Source organism: Microcaecilia unicolor, chromosome 11 (assembly GCF_901765095.1).
Source record: "Microcaecilia unicolor chromosome 11, aMicUni1.1, whole genome shotgun sequence".
Taxonomy (NCBI): domain Eukaryota; kingdom Metazoa; phylum Chordata; class Amphibia; order Gymnophiona; family Siphonopidae; genus Microcaecilia; species Microcaecilia unicolor.
Window position 1 is genome coordinate 110069143 of NC_044041.1, and position 23556 is coordinate 110092698.

Below are 23556 nucleotides of genomic sequence, written 5' to 3' on the forward strand. Positions count from 1 at the left end.
AGGCACCTTTGTTGTTAAATGGCTTAACGTCATTTCCGTTTGAAGCGCAAAGATGGCTGCTGTTACTGAAAGCGGCTGCTGCTATAATGTCGGAACAACTGACTAATAAACCAAGGGGATTTACGAAAATTGCAAGCCCCTGACTTCCCTGTATAGTGCTATGAAGTCTCTTCCGGAATGTTTCACTTCTTGGTGCCGGTGCGGAAACGCATTAATGTAATATTTAGAAGCTCTTGTTCAGTGGTTGGAGGAGAAAGAGAAAGTAGCGGTTTCTGCCACGGTGTGTATAAAGGTGCTTATAGCTCAGGAAGCTGCCTCTGGACCCGGAGACAGGAATAAGAGGGAAGGGAAAGATTCGAGAGCTGCAGTGAGGCCTAATGATGGGAATGAATGGGAGACACCAACTGGAGAACCGTCTTTGAGCCCCGGTAACGGGAATGAGAGGGGCCGGCTAGATCCGGTAGCATCAGATTCCAGTAAAAAAGACTCAGAGTGCCAGAGTATCACCAAGCCCCATTAATGAGTCATCAACACAGATACAAAGGAAACACCGGCGAGCTCCAGTAACAAGACACAAAGCAACAACAGATACAGCAGCAGTTCTGAGCCCCAGAGCAGATATAGAGGAATCACTGAGTTCCAGTGACAAGACACAAAACAACGGAATAGATATAGCAGCAACTCTAAGCCCCAGAGTAGATATAAAGGGATCAAGCTCCAGTGACAAGACACAAAGAAACATAATAGATATAGCAGCAGTTGCGAACCCCAGTGTTGATACAGAGGCATTGTTGAGCCCCAGTGATAAAAATCAGAACTACAGATCACATAAAGAAGCATCACTTAGCCCTAGTGACAAAAGCCTACGGGACATACTGGATTCAGGAGTATCTCCGAGCCCCAGTGATGAAAGTCTGAGGGGCATATCTAAGAGCTCCAGTGTTGAGAGTCTGAATAATGCACAAGATGCAAAGCCAAGACATGGAGATTGGCATGAAAGGAGAAGATTATATTGTGTACCGTTAGTTGTCGATGTGAACCAAATAGACCAGTTATATTCTACGGCATCATTTATCCCTGATGATGAGAATCAAATTAACCAATCTGATTCTGTGGTATTACTTATACCTGGTGATGGAAATCAAAGTAACAAATCAGATTCTGTGGTATTACTTACCCCTGATGATGGCAATCAAATGAACAAATCAAACTCTACGGCATCACTTCTCCTTAGCAATGGGAATCAAATGGACAAATCAGATTGTATAGCATCCCTTTGCCCTACTGATGAGAATCGAGCAGGCACATCAGATTGTATAGTATTCCTTTGCCCTAGTGATGAGAATCGAGCAGACACATCAGATTGTATAGCATCCCTTTGCCCTAGTGATGAGAATCGAGCAGACACATCAGATTGTATTGCATCACTAACCCCCGGTGATGTGAATCAAACGGACAAATCAGATTGTGTTCAATCGTTTATCCCTAGTGAGGAGAATCGAACAGACAGATCAGATTATTTCGCATCACTTATCCCTAGTGAGGAGACTCAAACGGACAGCGCAGATTGTGTTGCATCACTTACCCGTAGTGAGGAGACTCAAACGGACAGCGCAGATTGTGTTGCATCACTTACCCGTAGTGAGGAGACTCAAACGGACAGTTCAGATTTTGTTGCATTACTTACCCGTAGTGAGGAGACTCAAACGGACAGCGCAGATTGTGTTGTATCACTTACCCGTAGTGAGGAGACTCAAACGGACAGCGCAGATTGTGTTGCATCACTTACCCCTAGTGAGGAGAATCAAACAGACAGCGCAGATTGTGTTGCATCACTTACCCCTAGTGAGGAGAATCAAACGAACAGCGCAGATTGTGTTGCATCACTTACTCGTAGTGAGGAGACTCAAACGGACAGTGCAGATTGTGTTGCATCACTTACCCCTAGTGAAAAGACTCAAACGGACAGCGCAGATTGTGTTACATCCTTTACCCGTAGTGAGGAGACTCAAACGGACAGCGCAGATTGTGTTGCATCACTTACCCGTAGTGAAAAGACTCAAACGGACAGCGCAGATTGTGTTACATCACTTACCCCTAGTGAGGAGACTCAAACGGACAGCGCAGATTGTGTTGTATCACTTACCCGTAGTGAGGAGACTCAAACGGACAGCGCAGATTGTGCTGCATCACTTACCCCTAGTGAGGAGAATCAAACAGACAGCGCAGATTGTGTTGCATCACTTACCCCTAGTGAGGAGAATCAAACGAACAGCGCAGATTGTGTTGCATCACTTACCCCTAGTGAGGAGAATCAAACGAACAGCGCAGATTCTGTTGCATCACTTACTCGTAGTGAGGAGACTCAAACGGACAGCCCAGATTGTGCTGCATCACTTACCCCTAGTGAGGAGAATCAAACGAACAGCGCAGATTGTGTTGCATCACTTACTCGTAGTGAGGAGACTCAAACAGACAGCGCAGATTGTGTTGCATCACTTACCCCTAGTGAAAAGACTCAAACGGACAGCGCAGATTGTGTTACATCACTTACCCGTAGTGAGGAGACTCAAACGGACAGCGCAGATTGTGTTGCATCACTTACCCCTAGTGAAAAGACTCAAACGGACAGCGCAGATTGTGTTACATCACTTACCCGTAGTGAGGAGACTCAAACGGACAGCGCAGATTGTGTTGCATCACTTACCCCTAGTGAGGAGACTCAAACAGACAGCGCAGATTGTGTTGCATCACTTACCCGTAGTGAGGAGAATCAAACGGACAGCGCAGATTGTGTTGCATCACTTACCCCTAGTGAAAAGACTCAAACGGACAGCGCAGATTGTGTTACATCTCTTACCCGTAGTGAGGAGACTCAAACGGACAGCGCAGATTGTGTTGCATCACTTACCCCTAGTGAAAAGACTCAAACGGACAGCGCAGATTGTGTTACATCACTTACCCGTAGTGAGGAGACTCAAACGGACAGCGCAGATTGTGTTGCATCACTTATCCCTAGTGAGGAGACTCAAACAGACAGCGCAGATTGTGTTGCATCACTTATCCCTAGTGAGGAGACTCAAACAGACAGCGCAGATTGTGTTGCATCACTTACCCGTAGTGAGGAGAATCAAACGGACAGCGCAGATTGTGTTGCATCACTTACCCGTAGTGAGGAGACTCAAACGGACAGCGCAGATTGTGTTGCATCACTTACCCCTAGTGAGGAGACTCAAACGGACAGCGCAGATTGTGTTGCATCACTTACCCCTAGTGAGGAGAATCAAACGGACAGCGCAGATTGTGTTGCATCACTTATCCCTAGTGAGGAGACTCAAACGGACAGCGCAGATTGTGTTGCATCACTTACCCGTAGTGAGGAGACTCAAACGGACAGCGCAGATTGTGTTGCATCACTTACCCCTAGTGAGGAGAATCAAACAGACAGCGCAGATTGTGTTGCATCACTTACCCCTAGTGAGGAGAATCAAACGGACAGCACAGATTGTGTTGCATCACTTACCCCTAGTGAGGAGACTCAAACGGACAGCGCAGATTGTGTTGCATCACTTACCCGTAGTGAGGAGAATCAAACGGACAGCGCAGATTGTGTTGCATCACTTACCCCTAGTGAGGAGACTCAAACGGACAGCGCAGATTGTGTTGCATCACTTACCCGTAGTGAGGAGATTCAAACGGACAGCGCAGATTGTGTTGCATCACTTACCCGTAGTGAGGAGATTCAAACGGACAGCGCAGATTGTGTTGCATCACTTACCCCTAGTGAGGAGAATCAAATGGACAGATCAGATTATGTCTCATCGTTTACCCCTAATGAGAATCAAACGAACAGCGCAGATTGTGTTGCATCATCTACCTCTACTGATGTTCAAATGGATGAATCAAATTATGTCGCACCACTTACCACTGGTGATGAGAATCCAACAGACAAATCAGATTGTGTTGCATCGCTTACCCCTAGTGATGGTCAAATGGATGAATCAAATTATGTCGCATCACTTAACATTAGTGATGAGAATCCAACAGACAAATCAGATTGTGTTGCATCGCTTACCCCTAGTGATGGTCAATTGGATGAATCAAATTATGTCACACCACTCAGTTCTAATGATGAGAATCAAAGATGTGGGTCAAATACTGTGGCATTGGAGAGCTCCAGTGATGGAAATCAAAGGAACAGATCAGACTCTGTTGCGTTACAGAGGTCCACCTGTAGGAATCAAAAGAGAAGATCAGAATGTGTAGAATTACAGAGCCCCAATAGTAGGACTCAAAGGGGCAAATTAGATTCTAGAACATCGCTGAGCTCCAGCGGGCGAAATCAAGTAGGTAAATCAGACTCAAAAATGTCACTGAGCTCCGGCAGGCGGAATCAAATGGGCAGATCAGATTCAAAAACATCACTGAGCTCCAGTGGTGGAAATCAAAAGGGTAGATCAGATTCTAGATCATCATTGGGCTCCAGTGGTGGAAATCAAAGGAGACTGGAACTTGTAGTATCACTGACCTCGAGGGATGGGAATCAGAGGAGCAGAGCAGAATCTGTAGCATCACCGAGCTCCATTGGTGAGAATCGGAGGAGCAGATCAGAATCTGTATCGTTTCTGAGCTTCAGTGATGAGAATCAGAGGAGCAGATCAGAATCTGTAGCATCGCCAACCTCCAGTGGTGTGAATCAGAGAAGCAGATCAGAATCTGTAGCATCGCCAACCTCCAGTGGTGTGAATCAGAGAAGCAGATCAGAATCTGTAGCATGGCCAACCTCCAGTGGTGTGAATCAGAGAAGCAGATCAGAATCTGTAGCATCGCCAACCTCCAGTGGTGTGAATCAGAGAAGCAGATCAGAATCTGTAGCATCGCCAACCTCCAGTGGTGTGAATCAGAGAAGCAGATCAGAATCTGTAGCATCGCCAACCTCCAGTGGTGTGAATCAGAGAAGCAGGTCAGAATCTGTAGCATTGCCAAGCTCCAGTGGTGGGAATCAGAGGTGCAGATCAGAATCTGTAGCATCACCGAGCTCCATTAGTGGGAATCAGAGGAGCAGATCAGAATCGCTGAGCTTCAGTGATGGGAATCAGAGCAGCAGATTAGAATCTGTACCGTCACTGACCTTCATTGGTGGGAATCAGAGGAGCAGATCAGAATCTGTAGCATTGCTGAGCTCCTGTGGCAGGAAGAAGAAATCAGATTCTCAGACATCACTGAACTCCATTGACAGCAGGGACATATCAGATTCTGTGGCATCCCTGAGTACCAGTGATAGGAGGGAAACACCAAATTACAGTGATAGCAAGGATAAATTAAATTTTCTAGAAGTACCGGGCTCGAATTTTAGAAAACTAAGGGCCAGACTAGATTCTATAGCAGTAATGCGGCCCAAGTATCAGAAGAAAGATGGAGCAAATGCTGTAATATCATTTGTATTTGGCAATGAAAACAGGAAAAGAATAGATTCTGTAGATTTACTCAGGCAGCTTCTGGGAATGAAGACCAGACCAGACCAGATGTTATACTTGAATGACCATAGGAAAAAGGATAAACCTCTATCTAAGAAAACAGATTTCAAAGCAACTACAGCAGCACGCCTGAGGCACCTTTATGGGACAAAGGGGCTCAGACCAGTTGTTGAAGAGATACTGGAGTACATTTATGGGAAGAAGAGGATCAAATCATCTGGTGCAGCAAGAGAGAGGTACAGTTCCGGCAAGGCAAGGATCAGACCAGATAGTTCAGCAGAAGACACATGCTCATCTGACATTGAAGACATAAGTGTGCCAGAGAGAGAGACAAATCATCTGCTGCTGCAGAGGAAGCATGTATATTGGGAAGATGAACCACAGTCCAGCTCCAAAAATAGAGACATAGTTGTGGAGCAGAAAGGGACAGTGCAGCCGCAGCCTCCGACACCACCTCAGCCACAGCCTCCGCCACCACCTCGACCGCAGCCTCCGCCACCACCTCGGCCGCAGCCACAACCTCAGCCGCAGCCTCCGCCACCACCTCGGCCACAGCCTCCGCCACCACCTCGACCGCAGCCTCCGCCACCACCTCGGCCGCAGCCACAACCTCAGCAGCAGCCTCCGCCACCACCTCGGCCGCAGCCGCAGCCTCCGCCACCACCTCGACCACAACCTCAGCCGCAGCCTCCGCCACCACCTCGACCACATCCACAACCTCAGCCGCAGCCTCCGCCACCACCTCGACCGCAGCCACAGCTGCAACCTCAGCCACCGCCGCAGCCTCAGCCACCGCCTCAACCGCAGCCTCAGCCACCGCCTCAGCCGCAGTCACCGCCGCAACCTCAGCCACCGCCTCAGCCTCAGCCACCTCCTCAACCGCAGCCTCAACCACCTCCTCAACCGCAGCCTCAACCACCTCCTCAGCCTGATAAGAGGCGTGTATCGTGGGAAGATGAGGTACAGGCCAGAGTCTCAAGTTTGGGAGAGAAAGGGATACAGAAGGAAGAGTCAAGAGAGAAACATATCTATTGGAAAGATGAGCTAGAAACCAGTGCTCCCAGAAGAGTTATGAGAGAGAGAGCGACAGACTAGTTTCTGCAGGACCACTGAGATGTGTTCATGGAAAATTCCTGTCTTTTTTTTTTCTTTTCATCAGAACTCTTAGAGTGCAGGAATATTTTACAAGAGCAGGACAAGATGTGTTTTTCTGTAACCAAATCTGATAACTAAACTGAAAGGAACACATGACCAGCTAGTGACTTATGTGCGAGCCACATATTCTCTTCATTTCACACCCTGCAGTAAAGCTACTTTTTAGTTTGGGCTGTGGCTGGAAGCACTCTGTTTTGTCCTTTCTCCTACACCCACAAATGCTATTCAAATCAGATAGTGAAAGGAACCTCCATTTCTTCATTCTGTGGTTAGTTAAACCTATAAGCAAGTGCATTAAAGAGTACAGAGCAGTAATATTAGAAGATCTCAGTTTGATCCTTTTCTCCTTTCATTCACTGTGTGATTGAAGCAAGTCTTGTGTACCACTTGTATTCAAACGTGCTGCAAGAATGTGATTGTTTTATACGGTCTTATCAGTCAGACCACTGACATACTCTTGCTAAATTACTTTAACAGGAGCCCTAGAATCAAAAGAGATTCCACTGTAGCTGTCAAATTTTATTTCTTTAGTTAGAAAAACCATCTGTTATACTGTACCATTGCACTTATACAAAATATCAATAAAAATTATTTTTGAAAATAACAACAACAACAAAACCCATCTACAACCCCCTCATTCCTAAGTAGCTTGTCCAGCAAGGATTTAAACTAGAGAATGGGACGGAGACCTGCAGTAACCGCGGGGATGGGGACGGGGGCAGAGCCCACGGGGCAGGGATAGGGGCAGAGCCCGTGAGAATGGGGACAAACTTTGTCCCTGTGTCACTTTCTACTTTGAAGCCTGTTAATGAACTGGACTTATTTATATTTGATTGATGCAAATGACAATATTTTTATTTTTTAGAAAAACAAGCAAACATGCTGGCCACAGCTAGCAAATTTTTGCATGGGGGATCCTGTACATCCTGCTACCAGCACATCTTCTAAAAAACATCTTCTATTGCAGGAGGGACTGTGGAAGACAGGAGAGCTAGACTGAATCCTGAGATTGTTGATGACTTCTTATTCATCCACAGATTAAAAAATCATAACTTCTTCATAGGGCATATTTTCAACTCTAGGGCATAAAGAATGGGTTCTATTTTGTACCCCTGGACATTTTAACAAGGTGGATTAGGATTTCTTGGGGTAGTAGAAGTGAGCTATTATTGGGGATGGAAGGGTAGAGGATTCTATTTGTAATTTATACACAACAAAGCATATTGTTCCTTTTTGTACTTTAATAAAAAGATTTAAATATAAAATCAAAAGTGCTTGAGGCTTCTGCAGATGAGGACAGAGCCTTTGTGGATGGGATGGGGCCGGAGACGGGGCCTGTGGGGATGGGGACGGGGTGGGGATGGAGACAGAATCCACGGGATGGGGACAAATTTTATCCCCATGACATTCTCTACATAACATAAGTACATAAGTATTGCCATACTGGGACAGACCAAAGGTCCATCAAGCCCAGCATCCTGTTTCCAACAATGGCAAATCCAGGGCACAAATACCTGGCAAGGTCCTAAAAAAGTACAAAACATTTTATGCTGCTTATCCCAGAAATAGCAGTGGATTTTCCCCAAGTCCAATTTAATAATGGTCTATGGACTTTTCCTTTAGGAAGCCGTCCAAACCTTTTTTTAAAACTCTGCTAAATTCCAGAGTTTAATTACAAGTTGAGTGAAGAAAACTTTTCTTCATATATACTATCTGCTACCACATTTGCTTTTTTCCGATCTGACGAAGAAGGGCAACCTTCGAAAGCTAATCAAGAAATGTATTAAGTTATGTCCAATAAAAAAGGTATCATCTTATTTCCTTTTCCATGTTTTATTTTGTTTGATTTCTATTGATAACCTTTAAGAGTGGACTAACACGGCTACCACACCTCTCTACTCCGATTGTTTTAAATTTACTACTTTGTAGCTTCATCGCATGCCTCCTAGTCCTAGTATTTTTGGAAAGCGTAAACAGACGCTTCACGTCTACCCGTCCCACTCCACTCATTATTTTATAGGCCTCTATCATATCTCCCCTCAGCTGTGCTTTCTCCAAGCTGAAAAGCACTAGCTCTTTCCTCATAGGGAAGTCATCCCATCCCCTTTATCATTTTTGCCGCCCTTCTCTGCACCTTTTCTAATTCCACTATATCTTTTTTGAGATATAGCGACCAGAATTGAACACAATATTCGAGGAGCGGTAGCACCGTGGAACGATACAAAGGCATTATAACATCCTCATTTTTGTTTTCCATTCCTTTCCTAATAATACCTAACATTCTATTTGCTTTCTTAGCCGCTGCAGAAGGTTTCAATGTATCATCAATGATGACACCATTTCTTGGTCGGTAACTCCTAACGTGGAACCTTGTATGACGTAGCTATAATTTGAGTTCCTCTTTCCCACATGCATCACTTTGCACTTGCTCACATTAAACGTTATCTGCCATTTAGACGCCCAGTCTACCAGTCTCATAAGGTCCTCTTGTAATTTTTCACAACCTCACTAGTTACTCCCATCTCTAGGTCATTTATAAATATGTTAAAAAGCAGCAGTCCCAGCACAGACACCTGGGGAACCCTACTAACTACCCTTCTCCATTGAGAATACTATTTGACCCTACTCTCTGTTTTCTCTTTTAACCAGTTTTGAATCCACAATAGGACAGTACCTCCTATCCCATCACTCCAATTTCCTCTGGAGTCTTTCATGAGGTACTTTGTCAAATGCCTTTTGAAAATCCATTCCAGATACGCAATATCGACCAGCTCACCTTTATCCACCCCTTCAAAGAAATGTAGTAGGACTGGTGAGGAAAGATTTCCCTTCACTAAATCCATGTTGGCTTTGTCTCATTAATCCATGCTTTTGAATATGCTCTGTAATTTTGTTCTTAATAATAGTCTCTACCATTTTGCCCGGCACCGACGTCAGACTCACCGGTCTATAATTTCCCAGATCTCTGGAACCTTTTAAAAAAATCGGCGTTACATTGGCCACCCTCCAGTCTTCTGGTACCACACTCAGTTTTAAGGATAAATTACATATTACTAACAATAGTTCCGCAAGTTCATTTTTCAGTTCTATCAGTACTATGGGATGAGTACCATCCAGTCCAGGAGAATTGCTACTCTTAAGTTTGTAGAACTGCCCCATTACATCCTCCAGGTTTATAGCGATTTCATTCAGTTTCTCCAACTCGTCAGTTTTGAATACCATTTCTGGCACCAGTATCTCTCCCAAATCTTCCTCAGTAAAGACTGAAGCAAAGAATTTATTTAATCTCTCCGCTATGGCTTTGTCTTCCCTGATCGCCCCTTTTACCCCTCGGTCATCTAGTGGTATAACCGATTGTTTTGCCGGCTTCCTGCTTTTAATATACCTATAAAACATTTACTATCCTGCTTATAATCGAACGAGAAAAACGCCCAAGTTCCGACCTAAATCGGGAGATGGACGTTTATCTCACAAAAACGAATAACGTGGTATAATCGAAAGCCGAACTTGGACGTTTTCAACTGCACTCCATCGCGGAAGCATTCAAAGTTGACGGGGGCATGTCAGAGGCGTGGTGAAGGCGGGACTGGGGCATGGTTATCACCCGAACAGAGATGGGCGCCTTTCGCCAATAATGGAAAAAAAGTATGCGTTTGTAGCTAGAATTTAGGGCACTTTTCCTGGACCCTGTTTTTTCACGAATAAGGCCCCAAAAAGTGCCCTAAATGAGCAGATTACCCCCCAGAGGGAATCGGGGATGACCTCCCCTGACTCCCCCAGTGGTCACTAACCCCCTCCCACCACAAAAAAATGTTTCACAACTTTTTATTTTCACCATTAAATGTCATACCCACCTCCCTGGCAGCAGTATGCAGGTCCCTGGAGCAGTTGTTAGGGGGTGCAGTGGACTTCAGGCAGGTGGACCCAGGCCCATCCCCCCTACCTGTTACAATTGTGCTGCTTAATGCTTATTAGTCGTCCAACCCCCCCCCCCCCCAAACCCACTGTACCCACATGTAGGTGTCCCCCTTCACCCCTTAGGGCTATAGTAATGGTGTAGACTTGTGGGCAGTGGGTTTTGAGGGGGATTTGGGGGGCTCAACACACAAGGGAAGGGTGCTATGTACCTGGGAGCTCTTTTACCTTTTTTTTTTGTTTTTGTAAAAGTGCCCCCTAGGGTGCCCGGTTGGAGTCCTGGCATGTGAGGGGGACCAGTGCACTACGAATCCTGGCCCCTCCCACGAACAAATGCCTTGGATTTATTCGTTTTTGAGCTGGGCGCTTTCATTTTCCATTATCGCTGAAAAACAAAAACGCCCAGCTCACAAATTTTCAAACAAAACATGGACGTCTATTTTTTGTGAAAATACGATTCGGTCCGCCCCTTCACGGACCCGTTCTCGGAGATAAATGCCCATGGAGATAGACGTTTTCGTTCGATTATGCCCCTCCACGTGTTTTTGCCTCCAATGCAATCTTTTTTTCAAAGTTCCTCTTTGCCTTCCTTATCAGTGCCTTACATTTGACTTGACATTCCTTATTCTGTTTCTTATTATTTTCAGTCGGTTCCTTCTTTCATTTCGTGAAGGATTTTCTTTTAGCTCTAATAGCTTCCTTCACCTCACTTTTTAACCATGCCGGCTGTTGTTTGGTCTTCCACCCTTCTTTTTTTAATACACGGAATATATTTGGCCTGGGCTTCCAGGATGATGTTTTTGAACACGCCTGATGTAAATTTTTGACCCTCAAAGCCGCTCCTCTACATTTTTGTTTCACTGTTCTCCTCATTTGATCATAGTCTCCTTTTTTTAAAGTTAAACACTAATGTATTAGATTTCCTGTGCATACTTACTTCAAAGCTAATAATTTGATCATATTATGATCACTGTTATCAAGCAGCCCCATCACCATTACCTCCTGCACCAGATCATGGGCTCTAAGGACTAGGTCTAGAATTTTTCCTTCTCTCATCGGCTCCTGTACCAGCTGCTCTATAAAGCAGTCCTTGTTTAAACCCATTTAGACTAGAGTTATGGCAGTGTAAGCTTCACATATCGAAAGGACCCATCCTGTTTAGCACTTGAGGGCAATTCGATAATAGTGTGCCTGGTACGAACCTATTCTATAATGGAATGTGAGAAACATTTAGGTATGAGGACTTGCACCAGCCAAAGAGCTGGTGGAAGTGTTCTTACCTAAGTGTCAGAGATATGCAAGTAACGAACAGTATTATATAAGTTATTCAAGTGAGTAGGAGCCCTTTTCAGGCTCTGCTTCTATGTGCGCCCTCTTGCAAATGCATGCTGTGTAAAAATGTGCATATTTACAGAATAAGTCACACATATTCACATAAAGCAAAGTTGCTTACCTGTAGTGGGTTCTCCATAGTCGACACAAGAACCAGTCACACTCCATGTGACATCGCTAATGGAGCCTGTGTGCCCAGTGCACTCCACTAGCTCTGAAAAGCCTGTGTTGTTTTGGTGTGCTCTCTCCCCCTCAGTCTATAACATAGCTAAAGATAGCTGCCTTCCTTTTTTTTTTTTCAGGATCTGCATTTCCCTGTTGACTGCAAAACCCGTTACAGATAAGCAACCTTGCTTTCTCCATAGCAGCTGGAGGAACGCAGGCACACTCCAGACAAGCCCCAAGCTGAGGGTCTCTCTGATGTGATTTTGTGTGTATGTATATATGTATATATATTGTTTGTAATAATTTTTATTGAATTTTGCAGCAAAGAATAAACAAAACATTGATGACATCAGAATATCCAGAGACAAATGATTATAAGCATAATTGTACAATCGTATGTATTCCTTTATGTAAAGACATATAACTAACATGTAACCAACTAACAAAACTGCTGGTGAAAATCTGCCCAATATGAGATATCCAAAGAGTGTTGCATCGCCTTCAAGATTCTGTTTCAAGTAATAATTTATAGTAAAGAGCTATGGATGGGCTGGAGTGTAATTTTAAGGGGTTTCGACGTTAGCTTCAGAACTTAGTGTACAGACCTTTATCTGCCATCATTTACTCTGTTACTATGTTAGAGTGAAACTATACTATTGACATAACGTTTTGAGTACAACCATCCAATGTTACAAAACAGGAAGCAAAGTTCACATTTAAAATTTATGATGTCATTTTCAACATTATTTTTGCACTAGAAATTATGAAGGATAATTTTTAATAAAAGGGTTCCATATTTCCTCAAACCTTTTAATATTATCTTTCAAAGAATAGGTCAGTTTTTCCATTTTTATTGTATCTCATACTTCTTGTAGCCATTCATCCTGAGTAGGTTCCCATCCATGTTTCCAGTGTATATTTTTGCTCTGGGTGGCCCAATGTTTGAAGATGGGTGGAGGAAAGTGAATCTTTACTAGGCAAAAAGGTTATGAAGGACTGCCTGTCCGAAGGCTGCATATCAAGCTGAAACTGAGTTAAGACAATAATGGTTGGTGAAAGTATGTACTGAAGCCCATATTGTGGCTTTGCAGATGTCTGTGACAGAGGCAGACGAAGTTTACAACTGAGATGGTTTTTGTGTGGAGTTGATGTGGGCCAATGTGATTTGGGGAAGGGAGGTTTGAAAGGGTATAACATTGTGAAATATAGTCTGAAATCCAATTAGCCAGGGTTAGCTTGGAAGCGGGAGCGCCTGCATTTCTTGGTTGGAAAGAGACAAAAAGCTGGGAAGATTTTCTGATGTCTTTAGTGCAATGAAAGTAGTAGAGCAGAGCTTGTTTGCAATTTAAGGTATGTAAAGAACCCTCTGCCAGAAAACGTAGACAGAATCATATTTTGATTTAAAAAGAATTCTGATACTACTTTTGGAAGGAATTTAGGATGAGTTTATTTAAAAGATTTATAGCTCACAGTATCCATCGTCATAAGCATACTCAGTAGCACTCTGTTGTAGAAAAATTGAGTATACTGAGGATAATGAACTAGCTCTTGTAATTCACTACTACAACGTGCAATTGTAATTGTTATCAGGAAAATAGGTTTTCTGTGTTAGGTGTTGCATGGATGCCGTTGCTAGGGGTTCAAATGGTTGTTCCATGAGTGGGTAGTACAACATTGAGATCCCATTCTGGAGAGAGGACTTGGATGGGAGGTTTTGTGTTCATGAGGCCTCTCATTAAACAAGCCCCTAATTGACATTTAGTAATAGATTTCCCATGAAGTAAAGTATGGTAGGCTGCTATTGGACCACCCAGAAGAAAAATATATACACATAAAAGGTGACTCTCAGCTTGGGGCTCACCCTACTCTCTGCTGGGGATATCACTTCCCCTCCAGGCCCTCTAAATAAACTCTCATCCTACCTGTGCAGGTCACACTGCAGCATCTTCAGTCTTATTTCTGTACCTATTTTCTTCTCCTGTTCCTTTCTCACATGCCTTGTGAAATGCCTGCACTGTCTCCAACAAGCTTGCCTTCATTCATGACCTCTTTATCTTTCATACTGTCCATCTGCTTGCTCTGAGTCTTTGCTTTTCCCTGAAGACTTTGCTTCAGTTACTGTCCTGTGCCATGGAGGTACAAAAAAAAAAACAGAGGTAGAGAAAAAAAGATCTCAGAACTGTAATGCTCAACAGTCTTCCATAGCATATATCATACACCATGGGTTTTTTAAAAACTCCACTTAAAATTTCAACATTATATAATTGCAAGATTCCAAATGAGTTTTATTGTTTTGTTTTTTTAAGACCCAGAGACCAAAATCAGTTTACTAGTAGGAGAAATACCACTTAGGCAAATGCACCTGCTGCAAAGTTCAAGCATGAACCCCCACCTAAAAAAACAAAATGCACAATGTTTCACTATAGATACTTATCCAATGGATCTTTCATGCAAACTACTCCATCCTCTACAATCAATAGATTATTTAATACATCCCAACAGAAGCTCTATTTTCCCTTAATACTGCATTGGTGAGTGCTTCAAAATGGCTGCTGTTGGCTTAAAAGACACCAGCCTTTTAAACATTACCTTCCTTCCTTCCTTCCTTCTTTCTTCCTTTACTTAATCTCTGTACAATACTAAGTGTTTTTGTTATCATGAAATGACTACCATAACAAACTATGTAAGCCACATTGAGCCTGCAAATAGGTGGGAAAATGTGGGATACAAATGCAATAAATAAATAAATTACATCAAAACCAGGCTCTGCCTACAAAGCACAGCATTTGCCAAAAGGATGAAAAAGGGTTAGTAAAAAAACTCCATTTTATACTCATATTTAGACAACAAAAAAGCAGATCAGTAGTGGGTATAAATGAAATTTATTGATGTTGTAAAAAAATTGCCCGACACAGGCCGTGTTTATGTGATAATTGGAGATGGATAGCTTCAGTAATTCGGATCCTGGCACCAGTTAGGCTGCACAGCAACATGCAGCCATTCAGAAGCCTTCCTGCCTGCTTTTTTAACATTCTTGCTGCTATGCTTGGGGAATCGGGCCTAGAACCTGGAATCCCACGTGCACACTCATTAGGACCCCGTCGGGGGCAATAGATCTCTATAGGAAGCTCAAGACCACGTAACAAAAATGTTTTAATTTGTGTAATACCAGGTTTAAACAAAAATGTTGTGTATTTAATGTTGATGGGTTTCTGGGTGGGGGTGGGCTCTGTAGTGCCAAGGCCGTTAAAAAAATGTTCATATATAAAACTTTTTTTTTTAAACTTGGGCACTGCAGAGACCACCTCCTACCGAGAAACCCATCAACATTAAATATAAATGTTGGTGGGTTTTATATTTAATGCTGGTATGCATCAGGGTGGGGGGGGGGGGAGATTGCGAAGGGTAGGGGAGATGGCTACAGGGATGACGTGATGGGGGAAGGGTAGGGCTGATGCTGGGCTACAGGGATGAATGGGGGTAGGGAAGGGCAGGGCTGATGCCAGGCTACAGAGAGGGATGGGGGTAGGGAAGGGCAGGGCTGATACTGAGCTACAGGCCAATTTCAAAATTTTGGTCCTCTATTCTCAATTGATGAGGGTTAATCTGTGTTCTGCATGTAACCCAGGTGAGAGATTCTGCTTGCATATAGTTTGTATGGGATCTGTATCAATCTGACTTGTCTGTTTTGTTCCAATGGAACACATTGCTGTTGTGTATATTCACTGCTGCCTTTTTAAAGGTGCTGTTATTGGTATTTGTGTGTTCAGAACTGGTGGTATTAAGGTTTGCAACATAGGTTCTAAGTATGTATGTGGTTTATGTTGATGCAGGACAACTGCTGGGCAGACTGTTTATTAAAAATCTGTCATCAAGTGCACTCTAAGGCATTATTTAAGAGTGTCCCAAGAAACACTACTCACACCCATATACATAGTGCCCACCGAAAATGTTAGGTCTAGCTACGCCACTGAGCCAAGGCAGCCGATTCCAGCAGAGAGAGAAAAAAAATTGTTTGACCCTCAGCACTTTAAGCAAGACTGAGCAAAAGGGCTAACAGGCTTTTCTCTGTAGATTTTTCTTTTTTTAATTGGCTGCCAGTTGCACAAAGTGAGAGGAGAGATTTTTTTTTTTTTTTTTTTTGCAGCAAAGAGGGAGGCCACAGAAAGAGAGGGGTAGGACAGGGACCTGCAGCACAAGCATGTCCTTAAGGTGGCACCCTCAGCCAGACACCCCCACACTCAAATGGCCAAAGGACCCAGGAGAACCCCAAGAATCCAGGAGCTGGTAAGGATTCATCCACCACCTGCTAGAGATAGAGATATACTGAGGAGACAGGGAGCTGCGCGTCCAGGGTCACTGCTTTCAGTGTTCTCTATCTCCACCTGCTGGTAGGCGGATACAACCCACCAGTTCTTGGATTCATCTGCTGCTAATGCTAAGGAACAGAAAGACATTGGCACACTCAGGGTGATAGGGCTATAAAGCAGGAAAGCTCCTGGAGCTATAGCTTGGATTAGAGAATGGATGGATTCTATCCTAAAGTAACTAATTTTGCAAGGCAATTTAAGTCTAAGACTACTACTACTATTTAACATTTCTAAAGCGCTACTAGGGTTACGCAGCGCTGTACAGCTTAACATAGAAGGACAGTCCCTGCTCAAAGAGCTTACAATCTAAAGGACAAGTGTACAGTCAATCAAGAAGGGACAAAATGGTACCATCTTGATTCCCTAACAAAATTGGACTATAAGAGCCAAAACCTCTCTCTGTGATACAAGTTCCTGCTCACATCATCAAGTACTGTAAACCAGAATTCAGCATGCCTAAGCTAATCTTATGGGACTCTGTAACCCCAGAAGATATGGGGGAGGATGCGAGGACTGAAATTCTGTCAGGTAACTGTTCTGGAAGGTATCCAAAGCCTAAATCTTATGTTGATCTGTAGCAAAACATGAAAGTAGTACTTTAGTCTCTTGGCTTCACCACTGCAGGTTAATGATTTTTTTTTTAAAACTTTGAAAGCTGATCAAGTCCTAGTGACTGCCCTTACACTTGAACCATAGCAGGAGTTTAAACAAGTAGATCTCCACTGCATTGCTGATTCAGCTACTCAGCCATCCAGAAACCCCTCCAACACCATCCATGGCCCTGGCCATCAGCACAGTATCTAAGTGGGCCATGAATGCTTCATTTTCACTCTCCTCTGCTCTTGCAGTATGATCATTGTTGAAAGAGCTATGAAAAAAAGCCTTGGGGGAAAATATAGCAGCTACTGCACAGAGTAGCAAAAACACAATATATCTGCATTAAGACCAGCACAATCACTTGAGAAGCTGAACTATGAGTCACATGGTGGTGCAGCAGAAGTCAAGAGTTCTATATTTTAGTACAGGTCCTGTTGTTATTGCACCCCAAACTGACCTACCCAACAGGCCTGAGTAGAGGTGTAAAAGAAGTCACTTTTACCTGTTCTTTCTGGTGTTTGAGATGCAAACCTAACGCTTTGCGTTTCTTTGCCATCATTACCTTTGCAATGGCTAAAGATTCACTACAAAACATTCAATTGACATCGCATGAAAAAACAAACTCTTTATTCAAAAGATTTAAAATAGAAAAATACACTTTGAGCAATAAGACACACAAAAGGCAATTTTAAGCCAGGCTCCAGGATACAAGTCAGTTTTAAAATTCAGTGGACCAGCCAGTGTCACAGGGACCTCTTATCTTACATACTTTGCAGATGGAAGACGTTGGAATGCACCAGCTAAAAAAAGCAGGAACAGGGATTTCATGAGCCTGTATCAGCTAGGCCTGTTTTCCCTACAAGGAAAACTACCTGCACTGTTCACAGTGAAGAGGCAAGACAGTTTTCAAAGGGCCCTTCTCCACTCCAACAGAATGAGGCTAAAAAAAAAAAAAAAAAGTAGTAACCTCCTAGAGTTTATTGCTGTTTTCTCAACAACCACTTGTAATTTGAATGTGAAGTTTTACAGCTTTATTTGTTCTTACTATCTACATTTATGTGCCAAGTGGAATGAGGTTATCTTTGAACACAGCAAAGTTAGACTTTTTAGTGTAACCATCTAGCAATTTTCACACATTCAAAAATGTTTCTACTGTAAAACCACCATTATTTGAAGAAGAAGAAAAAAAAGAGAGGTACAAGCTAACTTTTAATGACATCACTGTGATGTAGACTTTTGTCTGGGGAGCAAAGTTGGAGGTCTATCACAAACTCCACCCAAAGTTGCAAATAATCACCAAACTCAAGGAAGCGCTGCATGTGATTATGGGACAGCTTGCCACAGGGACAAATTGACAAGGCTGTTAAGAACTTCCCAAAGTGACTGAAGGCCTGTGTTAAAGCTGGGGTAGACTTAGCATTCACAGCAACTGCAAAATTCTAACACATTGTTAATTGTATGGTTTGTAGAGATTGGCACTGGGACAAAATTTGACCCTATCCCCGTGGGCTCTGTTCTCATCTGCAGAAGCCTCAAACACTTATGATTTTATATAAAATCTTTTTATTAAATTATAAAAAGGATCAATATGCTGTGCAACTGTTATTATTGTTTTCTATTTGTAATTTATACATAACAACGAGCAGCTATAATAACCCTCCCACCACCACCATCTACCCTTCCAACCCCATTAATAGCTGACTTCTACTACCCCAAGGAATCCTAATCCACCCTGTTAAAATGTCCAGGGGTACAAAACACAACCCATTCTGTATGCCTTAGAGGGGAGAAATATGCCCTATGAAGCACTGTTATGATTTGTTAATCTGTGGATAAATAAGAAGTCATCAACAATCTCAGAATTCAGTCTAGCTCTCCTGTCTTCCACAGTCCCTCCTGCAATAGAACAGGTCTTCTTAGAAGATGTGCTGGTAGCAGGATGCACAGGATCGCCCATGCAAAGTTTGCTAGCTGTGGCCAGCATGTTTTCCAAAAAAATACAAATATTGTCATCTGCAAACATAAATAACAGTTCAGTTCATTAACAGACTTCAAAGTAGAAAGTGACACAGGGACAAAGCTTGTCCCTGTCCTCACAGGCTCTATGCCCATCCCCGCCCCGTGGATCTGTCCCCGTCCCCATGTCATTCTCTAGTTTGAATGACATTAATTTACTGTGTTTTAGCTCAAACATTTTTAATGCACAAAAATCACTAGGTAGTAGCACTAAAATGTCAGTAACATCAACATACCTTAAGATAATTAAATATTGTTTAATAGTAATACGTAAATATGAAAACAGAAAAGAAAAACCCTCTAGGGATGACTTTTTTTTTGCCTCACCCTGTACTTGCTGACAGAGAATCCCTTTGAAAATTGCCCTGTTTGAGGTTAATTTTATAGCAGGGAACCTACTAAAAGCACTATTTAAGGCACCTATCTTAAGCCTACTCTAAAAAGAAAAGCAGGCACCTACTTTTCTTTACTAGGGTATTAGCATAACTGGCCAAAAACACAAATTGATTTAAGGTGCACTGGTATAAATGCCCTTCATTGTAAATGATAGTAATTTACAATTTATGTTTGTACACGTATGTTCCACCCGAACATATCCATGTGCATGCCCATGTACCACCAGCAGGCAAACAAGGTATGCTTGTTGGTATTTTATAAGAGGTCATTTATACGTCGATTGAAATACCACCATAAACGTGCATCTTCCTGTGTAAAACAAGGCAGCTCCTTATAAAATCACTTTATGTACAACAATAATAGGAAGGCTTCTTTCATTTGTATGGCTTTGGCACATAAAATGTAGCTTTGGTTTTCGCTAGACATTTCTTGTATTTTTCTTCTCTGTTTTGAACATCTCAGTTATTCTCGACTCCTTTTCTAGAAATGCTGTGGCATTTCCCTTGTTGTACAATTAGAAAAAGTATTGTTTTATGGCATAACAATCTTTTCATTCCTATCACTGACAAATATGGAGAAAAATCTTTTACAGTTGCAAAGTATTGTTTTTTGTTAGGCTTCTAAAAAAAGGTATTCTCCATTCAGCTCTTTTGTTGGATTTATTTTACTAAAATATTAGGAAGATTTTTCTCTGCTTTATGAGAACTTCCTTTAATGTGCCCTTGTACTGACCCCCCTCCCCCCCACTCTCTGTAGCTTCTGAGAAACCACAGTTAACAGGATTTTAGGTTGGTAATGACAGTCATGGGCTTCAGGATTCAGTGTTACAGCTCATCTTGCTGTGCAGGTTTTGTGTGTAACTTGAGTCCCAGTCCCTGTGGAATACAGTCTCTAGTTCCTTCCGCACCAAGGTACTATCCCCAGTGTTGGCTGCTGTCTGGTTTATAATTAATCCAATCCCAGCTGATTTTGTAAAATAATCCTCTGACCAGTTGGATGTTCCTAGAACAAGAAATTGCAGAAAGGTTTAAGTTTAAACCACAATAGAGGTGATGATTTAGACTAGGAACTGGCATAGTCGGTGTGAATCTGGACGAGGTACTAGAGCAAACTGGCAAACTAAATAATAGCAAATCCCCAGGCCCTCAGAAAGAAATGAAATATGAAATTGGAGACCTGATCCTGGTTGTCTGTAACCTTGCAGTTCCTAAAGAAGTCACAAAATTTGTATTTGGTGTTGCGACTACATCAGCAGTACAGGCATTGTTGGAAGGTGGTAAGGGCTGGGGTCATGTAAAAGTTTTAAATGCTAGAAAAGGACTGCAGTCTAGAAAAGCATTTCTTTGGTTGTTCATTAAAATTTAACACAGTATGTGTGCATGCCAGCTTATCTCATGCATATTCATTGCAGATATGCTGAAACCAGATTGCCTGGATGTGTCCTTGGAACCCCTGTATTAAACATACACTTACATTTGCAAGTGCAAGATCCCTCATACAATCAATGTAAAATATCCTAACAAGCATCAAGTTTATAAAAAGGAAAAGGACAGAAGGCCAAAAAGAAAAACACCAGCCATATGCTAACCCAGTGGTTCTAAACCTAGTCCTTGAGCACACCCAGACAGGTTGGGTTCAGGATATCCATAATATGTATGGGACAGTTACATACACTGGAGGCAGTACATGCAGATTTATCTCATGGATATTCATGATCAGGAAAACTGTTTGAAAAGTGGATAAATATCACAAAATGATACTAACCATAAAGAAACTAAGGAGAAGCAGAAGTGCTGGCACTTTTACGTGGAGTGGTGATTAAGTGCCGCCAAATTTCTTTCTGCATTTTGGAGGCAGAAATAAACAATGGAGGACGAAAGAAAACGACTCCCTTAATACCTTGTGTAAAGCCCTGGCTTAAACTGGCACTTTTTATTGTTCTATGTGTGTAGAAACCTGACAGCAAAAATTTTCCCCCATTAAAATGTATTTCCTTAATAAAATGGGAAATATAGGACTAGATTTTTGGCCTGCTTAAAGCAGGCCCAAACCACACCCCCACTATGCCCCCCCTGTGTGGCAAATGTATACAATCTGTATGTGTAAATACCACATGTACAATATTACCAAAGCTGCCAAGGGAGCCAGATCGCCGAGAGAGAGATTTTAGCCATACCCCCAATATCCACCCACTGTACCTCCTGGCTTCAGCCCCAAGCCACCTCCCTCTTAATAAAACATCATCTCTTGCTGCCATGGGACCAGTCTCGCAGCTGTTATTAGGAGACTGACATCTTATTAACATATCTCCTTTCCTGCTCCCAATGGAAGGGGAGGCTGCTCAGCAGGAATGCAAGAGATGTCCTGCAAAAGTGGGAGACTTGGAAGGTCTGATTAGCTGCCAAACAAACAAAACTAAAAAAGTGAAAAAGATGCATCATCTGAGCTTCAGGCTGGTGCCACTTGTGCCTTATTACAGACCCTCCTAGACCATCTGCCCTTTCACCTTACCAATGTATGCAATGCGGTCTGTCACCATGTATTTGTTGTGATTGACTCGGGCGAAAGGAATCTTTTTCTGCTCCTCATCTGCAGGTACCACAAACACTTTCTGAAACACAGGAATGAAATATTTAAACCAGAACATTTTGAGAATTTCTTTGCCATGCAGTTCTGACAGCAAACACTAGTACCTGAGGGACCTTTTTACAAAGTGGCGGTAAGCCCAATGCATGCTGCCTGGTTACCGCCAGGTTAGCGAAGGAGCGCTTACCGCCACCTCAATGGTGGCAGTAAGGGCTCCCCTCAAAATGGCCACATGGCAAGTGCTTCACTTGCTGCACGCCATTTCCTGAAGAAAAGAAAGACCTACCTTTTACCCGCTGTGGTAAAAGGGGGCCTTGGTGCACGTCAAAAACACGCGCTGATGCTAGTACAGGCCCCCTTTTGCCACAGCTTGGTAAAAGGGGCCCTGAGTGACTCGCAAACTGCAACCAAGAGTTACTGGATCAGATGCAGGGACTAGCGAAACTATTTCTTGTGCTTCCAAGGTCCTTGATCTGCCCTGCATATTACTACATGTATTACTTAACAATAGACAATAATTATTAAGGGATATAGAAAATTTCTTAAATATCAGATATTAAACACTTGTATAGAATAAATTTACCCTGGTATTTTACACACACACACATGTATCTTTATTAATCAAAATTAAAAATTTCAAATACACACGTTAAGAGCCACATGTACCACAATCACAAATATCCCCCCCAAAAAATATTTTTTAATCCCTACAGGAGAAAAATCACTCGGTCAATATATACTCCTCCTACAATTCGACATGTCCAGCGCCTTAGACATGGTTAATCATGGAATACTATTGTATATACTAGAATACTTCGGAGTATGAGGAACAGTTCTCAAATGGTTCAAAGGATTCCTGACCACAAGATCTTACCAAGTGACAATGAATGCGGATATATCTCCCATGGACACCCGAATGTGGAGTTCCCCAAGGATCCCCCCTATCACCAACTCTCTTCAACCTAATGATGATACCTTTAGCCAAACTTCTAGCCAACCAAAACCTTAATCCCTACATATATGCAGACGACGTCACAATTTACATCCCATTCAAACATGACTTAAACGAAATCACCAACGAGATCAACCAAAGCCTCAAAATCATGCACTCCTGGGCGGATGCATTCCAGCTGAAACTCAACGCAGAGAAAACACAATGTCTTGTACTCACCTCACAACACAAGAAAAACCACTCCTCCACAATAACCACATCATACTGTTCTCTTCCCGTCGCACAAAATCTAAAAATTCTCGGAGTCACCATTGATCGAAACCTCATACTAGATGCTCACGTGAAAAACACAACAAAAAAAATGTTCCACTCCATGTGGAAACTCAAAAGAGTAAAACCTTTCTTCCCGAGATATATCTTCCATACTCTGGTACAATCAATGGTAATAAGCCATCTGGACTACTGTAACGCACTGTACGCCGGCTGCAAAGAACAAACCATCAAAAAACTCCAAACAGCCCAGAATACCACCGCCAGACCCATATTTGGAAAAACTAAATATGAAAGTGCAAAACCCCTAAGAGAGAAACTTCAC

The 23556-nt window shown here is 42.7% G+C and overlaps 1 protein-coding gene across 5 annotated transcripts in view; it reads right to left on the bottom strand.

Annotated features, from left to right (window-relative positions):
* Positions 1-12658: 12658 nt before the first annotated feature.
* Positions 12659-23556, bottom strand: part of LOC115480684 (phospholipase D3-like) — a 72764-nt gene continuing 61866 nt past the window's right edge. For 2 of the 5 annotated variants that reach the window (XM_030219518.1, XM_030219516.1), the window contains 2 exons: positions 21935-22034; positions 12659-14167 (listed from right to left, as the gene is read on the bottom strand). In XM_030219518.1, coding sequence (XP_030075378.1) covers positions 21956-22034 — 79 coding nt within the window. In that variant the 3' untranslated portion in view covers positions 12659-14167; positions 21935-21955. Of the gene's footprint in view, positions 14168-19324; positions 20426-21934; positions 22035-23556 lie in introns of those variants that run through there. The other 3 variants (XM_030219515.1, XM_030219514.1, XM_030219517.1) reach the window with 2 other exon arrangements.